Source organism: Lactuca virosa, chromosome 8 (assembly GCF_052849685.1).
Source record: "Lactuca virosa cultivar CGN04683 chromosome 8, Lactuca_virosa_CGN04683_v6, whole genome shotgun sequence".
NCBI lineage: Eukaryota > Viridiplantae > Streptophyta > Magnoliopsida > Asterales > Asteraceae > Lactuca > Lactuca virosa.
Genome location: NC_136433.1, coordinates 341,625,712 through 341,633,702, shown reverse-complemented (window position 1 = coordinate 341,633,702; position 7,991 = coordinate 341,625,712). Strand labels below are relative to the sequence as shown.

General features: G+C 37.2%; 1 protein-coding gene across 1 annotated transcript; it reads right to left on the bottom strand.

Annotated features, from left to right (window-relative positions):
* Nucleotides 1-3,141: 3,141 nt before the first annotated feature.
* Nucleotides 3,142-5,186, bottom strand: LOC145131838 (uncharacterized). Its single transcript, XM_079066486.1, has 3 exons — nt 4,602-5,186; nt 4,038-4,315; nt 3,142-3,664 (listed from the first exon to the last, which is right to left on the bottom strand). Exons 1-3 carry the CDS (start codon nt 5,184-5,186, stop codon nt 3,142-3,144), a joined length of 1,386 nt encoding a protein of 461 aa, XP_078922612.1.
* Nucleotides 5,187-7,991: the final 2,805 nt, after the last annotated feature.

Sequence of the window (7,991 nt, the reverse complement as noted above, 5' to 3'; positions counted from 1 at the left end):
TTCAAAATGGGCACGAGCATTTTTCCCGAAAGTACGTTACAATGTTAAATCGATTGATATTCCTGAAATGGTGAAAAATATATCCACGTCCACACATGAGTTACCTATAACAACGATAATTGCGTTAATCAATAAGTCGATACAATCAACGTATGATGAACGAGATGAAGTTGCAGGTAACTTTATACTTATAGTTTGTTTTTTCTTGTGTTATTAATTAACAAATATTGCAGGGAGGATGTATTTTGGAGTGACCCCTTATGTTGAGAATAAGGTTCAAAAGCGTGTGAACAAGCGACAAAATGTCTTCATCCATATTCGCATGTTCATTATTCAGCTCGTTATAAATACGTTGAAAATGCTTGACCTTTTTTTCAAATCTAGAAACTTCGCTTTGACACCTCTTCTTCTTCGATATTTAGTACGCCCCATTTGATGGTGAAACAAATGACAGACATGAGACCAAAATGATCCAGCGCGAACTTCTGGCGGACCTGGTCGAAAATCCTCCTCTACAGTTACGATCCATGCTTGAACCAAAGCGACCTCCTCTTCGTTGCTCCATCTAATTGGTACAGGTGCGTCCATAGTTGTAAGGTAAAAATGTAATGTGATACAATTAAAATGGATATGAACAACTACTTATAGTGACTCCTTATTGTAACTGAATACTATGTTGTCAAGTCTTACAGTCTTATTTTCCCAGTGCAATGGCTTGTCAACTCAAGTAGTAGTGTATTGTGTTGTCATTCGATGCAATGGCTTGTCAACTCGAACCGTCATCTCTTTTGTTCTCAGATAGTACACTGCGTTCTTCAATTAAGTTGGACTATGAATTGCAGACAAATTAGACGATTTGACTGCGATTTTGTGTATAAACTATTATAAATTTACTTTCAGTTAAAAAAACCTTTTACTAAATGATATTATAGTTATTCATATATTATTATTGAAAATTCACTCTCTTTGTTTCACTAAAAATGAATTCAATACCATGTAGCAATGAGGAGTACTTGGTTCTTACTCGTTCATATATTCATGTGTACGAGACCAGCAAGTTGAACGATCCAATGTTTTGGACTCGTTTAACCAATATCTTCAACGCTGAAAATAGAATGACTACAACAAACCATCGTGAAGAACTAGATATCTTAGCGAGATGGTATGAAATGAAAAGTGAAGTTCTATTATTCAACGATATTTATACCAAAATTGACGACGCTCGTTTAAATGCTACTGAGGAGGTCATCTTGGAAGCTGCTAAGGAGGAATACAAATCATTAAGTGACGGGTTGGAATTCCAGTCTATTTCTATTTATTAGGTTTGTACTAAGTTATTTTCATGTATTACGTCTGTATTAGATGCACCTCCTCTGTTTAATTTTAATTAATAAATACTCGTTGCATTAATTTTAACGATACATTACAATACATTACTAACAAAAATTCCATGAACCATTAAACTTAAAACATTACAAATATTCTAAGTCTATGCCTTAAACTTAAAACATTACTAACAACAACGCATTAAACTAACAACAATTCCATGAAGCATTAAACTTAAAACATTACTACAAACGAAGCATTAAACTTAAAACAAGTCCATGGGTTATTTTTAACGGAAATAGAGTCATCTACATGAAATACTGATTATTTTTAACAACCTTCAAAACGTCCTCATATTCGAAGTCTTTGCCTTCACGCTCCAAGATGTAAAAGTCTTTAACAACTTCCAAGAACTCTTCGTCGTCTGCATAACGAATTTTTGTAATTTTCGCATAATTACACGCTCGATTGAACCATGTGACTTCTTCCTTTACATCCATCCATTTACTGACAATATCTGATTGTTGTCGGTGTTGTCCTTCTCCCATCTCATTGTTGAAAAAATCTGTTCTGCGGGTCCATTCATCACCTATTAGGCAATGCGGGGGAGCCAGTAACTGTACACCCTCCTTAACACTAAGCCAACATCATGTTAGAACCAACACCTCATTTGTCGTCCATGGTCGTTCATAAATGGAACCAGGTACTTCATTCGAAGAAGTTGCTGCATTCGACGACATTTCAAAATATAGGACTTGGTTTCGTTGTTAATGATATGGGTGTTCTTTTCGTAGAGTTAAACATCTATTTATAATAATAATAAAGAGGAGTTAAAAAATCTGATTACGAAATGGTTACATTTGGACTATGATATGCAGGTTACTGCAATGACTTATCATGTCAAACAATCATTTATGTCTTGTCAGTTCGAAGTTTGACTACGATTTGTAGGTTACTACAGTGACTTGTCATTAATGTGTAGTCATTTCAAAGTTTGACTATAAATTACAACTCTGACTACGAAATGGTTGCATTTGGACTATGATTTGCATATTACTAGTATGTATAAATATGACTTATAGCACCATTTTTATTATTACAAATACTAAATAAAATCTCGATTTTATTATGAGTTCCTCCGAAAAGTTCGAAATTTGCTCATGCAACGTAGTAGATTGTTAATATTGTGATCCAATTGACCCTTTTTTTACACTCTCTTCAGCAGGCCCATATATGTCGGATGAAAATTTGAAGAATTGAAAAAGGCTGAAGAACAACAAGAACAGGATAAAGAGTCATCCCGACTTCTTAGTCAACGTTGTAATGTGATTGCATCAGAATTCAAACAAGATCAAGAATGGATAGACCTCAATAAAAACAAAATCAAAGAGCATGAAGAATGGATAAAAAAGACTAAGAAGATAATCAAAATGACTGAAAAATGGCTTGCTGACAAGGACACGGAGATGATACAGCTTAGGGTGAAAAATGATCGTTTGGAAGATAAAATGAGAATTAGGGATGACTATATAACAATCGAGAAAGAGAAGTACGCATTGCAGTTACCTGAGTTTAATAATTAGTTAAAAAATTGTTGTAACATTATCATGAGTTGGGTTTGGTGTTTTTTTTAGATTAACATGTTTGTTTACCGTTAAGCTTCATTTGTTGTTATAATCTACAAACTAAATTAAAATATAAAAGCTTCATTTGTTGTTATAATCTGCAAACTAAATTAAAATATGAAAGCATAACAACATCTTATTAGATTTAATAAAAACATTACAACACATAATAAGTTAACAACTCTTCGACTTAAGATTGTTTTATATCAAAATCGGCGTCATAGGTTTGTGAGCAATTCGCAGAAGCACCAATATTAAATGTTGTTTCTGTAGTAGAAATTCTCGTGCGATGTGCTCCACTACCGGACGCCCTTCCAGAACAATTTTTTCTCGTGTGTCCTTCTTGACCACATGTAGAACACTCTTTTCTAATTGGACCCTCGCCTTGGGATGGAATGCGGTCTGTGTTTCTTGGACTGCCTGGCTGACGTTTATCCATTATAGGTGTCTTAAAAATCATCAAATTATCGGGGATCTCCCATTCGGATGGCTTTGGCAAAGGGTTTACTGATTCCTCATACGTTTTCGTCAGTGTTTCGGTATAGTAAGCATTTAATGCAAACTTCGAGTAGTCTTGGTAATTGTTGACTGTTAACGCTCTTATGACATGTCCACAAGGTATGCCATCAAGTTGCCAATGCCTAGATGTACATGTCATTTGTTGGAAATCAACAATCACGTTTTGTGCCCCCTTTTTGACCTCGCATTTCGTACTTGAGATCATGTAAAAAACCCAATTACTAAAAGAGTTTTTGTTTTCTTTTACAATATCATCGGCCCAAGGGGTAAGTGTTGTTGTTACTTCCGCTTAAAAAATAGACAAAATTACACAGTTAAGATTAATAACATTTAACAAAAACATTAATATTAAAACTTAATACCTGCAAAGTTACGTTTTTGAAACCACCACTATTGCATTGTTGCACGAAAAAAATCGATCAACATAAGTGTCGGCACCTTACGTGCGTGTCTAGATAATGAATTTATAGACTCCGCACTGTTGGACAACATAAGATTGTATCAGTTCCCTCTAAAAGGTGTCGTAGACCAAGTTTCAGGATTTATACTTTTTAAGTATTCCCATACCGATTCTTTTGTCTTTTCATAAGTTCCATGGCAGCATCAAAAACATCAACTGTATACGCCCTACAAGCCACCAAAAAAATTCCTTTAACTGTCTTACTCTTCCTGTATCTACCTACTACGTTGAAATACAAATGGACACCACATATTCCATGATGAGTGTGAGGAAAAATGTTGGCAACGGATGTCGCTATAGATGGAGACCTATCCGATATAATTGTAAGCTCCTCCATATTGCTTATGCAATCACGTAGTTTTTGAAAAAAACCATGTCCAAGAATCTGTACACTCATTTTTGTATATATCATATGCAACCGGTAATATTTGGTTTTGTCCTCCCTTAGTAACTGCAAGTAACATGGTACCTTTGAACTCGCCCTTTAGTCGGGCTCCATCTACTACAAGGGTCGGTTTACAAAAATTGACAAAAGCGCGTACCTACGATACATTGTATATATATATATATATATATATATATATATATATATATATATATATATATATATATATATCTTCAAATACACCAAAATAAAAATAAAAATAATAATAAAATATAAAAATACTAACCGAGCAACCAAGTGCGACGTACAAAAACTCAAACCGATCATCACCATATGTTTGAATATGTGTCACCGTACCCGGATTATGTTTGACCAAATTGTGGAAATAAGTCGGAAGTTTGGTAAAAGAATCCTCTTTCGTACCCCTTAACAACAACAATGCATATTGCTTCGCACGCCAAGCCTGATGGTATGAGATATTGATATTCAATTGAGCATTCATATCATTAATAATATCTTTTCCCCGATATACTGTACTATAATCTTCAGCCAAAACATCAACAAGATATTCACCCAAAAAATATTTGTTTGCTCGTCGATTATTAGGTTGCAAAATTGTTGAAAAACATGTGTGTACATCAACAAATTTATTCACTTGGAAAAGTCTGCTAGAATTTTTAATTCCTTTTGCTTTTAGTAACCAAGAACAATTTTTCGAAACACACACAACCTCATACCTTGATTTGGTGGATCTACTTGTCCTCGTCTGAAAACCTTCTCGAAGACATTTTTTCCCAATAGCCCATTTTAGAAGATCTTTGTTCTTAAATATACTCTGACATTCAATATTTTGAAGATTGATGTCTACCATCTGTTCAGGGATATCTTCATTAATATTAGCTGGACATGCTGGTACAAGGGGTGTAAGATTAAAATCTTAATGATCGATTAGATTCTGAAGAGAAAACAAAGCAAGAATAAAGAACAAGACAATGATTCAAAGTGTGCTGAATGATTAAACGTCACAGCCTTAGAAGAGCTCGATGAAGAACTGCTACTGTAGAGGCGTGATTAGGGTTTATAGAATATTGCCAAAGTTAACTAAACACGATGCATGCATGCATCTTAAATAGTCCAACCCTAATAATAAAAGCCGGATGGACAGGCCCATACCGGACTACAAAAATGTACGAAACATAAAGCCCAAAGACACAACATCTATACCCAACAATCTACCCCTTTGCGTCAATTGAGGCGGGAGACCCATCACTGTTGTGCCTTTTTGGTAGTCTTGAAGATCTCGGGCATAACAGCGAGGAGAGTGCTGCAGAAGGCGATGTACCAGCGAATCATGTCAAGGAAGTTTTTCTTCGCAGCAACATCGTTCAGCTTGCACTTGTTGGTTATCTCCAAAATGTATTCCAAACAGGTTGTGGAGAATAAGTGTTTGTCAACCAAAGCGAAGAGACATTTCTGAAAGTCTCCACGAGCCTCTGAACCGCGTTGAAACATTATGGTCCAGTTGTCCGTTTCGATCTTCCCTATTTTCATCTTGTTGATGTCGCTCTCTTTTCCAATGGGCTGGACAGTGGGCTTTCGCTTCAGAACCGTGGCTATCTCAGTATCCAGCTTCGCCACTTCATTCACATACGAAACCAACATTCATTTTATGTGAGCCAGAATGGGTTCGTATTTTTGTTCTTCCACCATCAAGAAGTACAGCAACATGATCCAATCATATGGGTTGAGACTTGGCAGATCAGCAAGGGTGAATTCGTGTACAACGAATTCAGATCCTCTCGTTGTTTTGAATTTGACATTTACGAAACTCCCTGTAGAGATTGGCCCAATCACTTTGATAGTTGTAATATTTTGTGCACTGCATGTGAGGTATTGAGGCTTGGCGTGAGCAAGATAGAAATACAGTTAGGCTTTATCTGCATTCACATCCATAGGAGGAGCTTTCGCAACTGTATCGAAGCAGCGAAAGACAAAGGCTTTTGGAGTTATTAGCATGTCAAATTGCGAATCCTGAGTGTTTTCTAGATCAAACGACGTTATTGGATCTAACCAGTGAACAATAGGAAACTCGACAGCCTCACTCATCATTCATTCCAAAGTCCACAATGGAAAGAGAGTTTTGCTGCTCTCCAAAGTGACTTGAGCCTCGTGCTCCTTTCTTTCTTTTTCCTCTGCCTCTTTTGCAATTTTGGCATTTTCATCTAGCTCTTTATCATGAGCTCTTTTCTTTAACTGTTCATATTCGTTCTCCTCTTCTTCTTCATTCTCGATTATCTTCTCTTTTCCTTTCGAATCTGAAGGTACATTACCCTTTGGTTTGTTTGTGCTTTTAGGCATGTCCCCTTTTATTGACTCTCCCCCTTGTTTCGGAGGGACATGGACCTAAGAAACACCTTCGATCATGTTAAGTATAGTGATAGCTGGACGAAGCTTATCAGCTAAGTGACGACGAACACTGATAGTGAGAATTGGATCGTGCGCTTCAAGGAGATTTGATAGAATGCCATTTACATCCCCAATGCAGCTTTTAATTATGGCTCTTTCAGATTTGAGCTCGTCGATTTCCTTGTGCGCTTGATTGAGCTTGATGGCTTGAGCCTTGAGCTTCGTGGTTATGGAAGTAAGTTCGTCCATGATTTTACTTTCGACTGCCAACTCAGCCTTGAGTTTATCAAGTCTTGAAGAGATGGTGGTGTGAAGTTCAGTATTGTCATTGTGAAGGCCAGTGCGAACCTTCTGAAGACTCTCTTTTTATGTATGAAGCGAAGTACTTAGTTTCGCTATAGCCTCAGTTGCCTTAGAAGCATTGTTTTTAGCTGCAGTCTGAAGTGTCGACATGAATGACTGAGTTTCTGAGATTAGTTTTTCGATTTTTTCGGTTGTCGCAGTGTAGGAAGCATTAGAGTCTTCAACTGCTTTGTTCGCTTTTTCAAGGTTGGAAGTGTGTTCCTTGATCAAGGTATCTAACATACCCTGAATAGCAGATTTTGAGAAGGAATCATTGGATGGGTTGTGGGAGGAGGCGAGCAAGGAGTCCAACTTTTCGTTTAAATCTTTGAGATGCCTCTGAGTGACAGGTGCATCATCATCACTTTCATTTTGAACTGAAAATGGTCTGTAGTGAAAAGTATCGAATCAAGACCATCATCAAAGATGGTTTCAGAATCGCCTTTATGAATAGGGGAAATGGGTGGAGTAGTAGAGATGGTTGCAAAACCTGAAGTCCTTGCCCCCGCATCAGATACGTTGACAGTTACTGGAGGTTCACTGGTTTGGGTCGTGGTGGTGGTTGAATCGGTGAAGATAGGTGGGGTTTGAGCAACAGTTCTCTGAGGTTGAGTAGAAACAGTTGGAGGACAAGGTGCGATTGTGATTGGAGTAGTGGTAGTTTCAGGTGTATGAAGAGGAGATTGAAAGAATTAACTGTAGGTGGGAGTAGATTATGGTATGGAAGAGTTTACCTCATGGTACGAGCTGTGTACAATAGCATCAGGTTCGCTTTGATCACTTCTAGCAGACTGCGAACGTTCACTTCCAGATGGAGTGGGAGTTGGAGATGGAATGCGAACTTTGCGAGCTGGTTTCTTAACCCTTCGTCGTTTTGGAGAGGAGGGAGCATGGGCAGTCGTTTTGCCTTTGGCCTTTCGGTTTTTGG

Coding starts and splice junctions, on each gene's coding strand:
- LOC145131838 (XM_079066486.1), bottom strand. CDS start 5,186: ATGGTAGACATCAATCTTCAAAATATTGAATGTCAGAGTATATTTAAG. Junction 4,316..4,601: donor ACGTCGCACTTGGTTGCTCG/GTTAGTATTTTT, acceptor ATGAGTGTACAG/ATTCTTGGACATGGTTTTTT. Junction 3,665..4,037: donor ATGAAAAGACAAAAGAATCG/GTATGGGAATAC, acceptor CATGATCTCAAG/TACGAAATGCGAGGTCAAAA.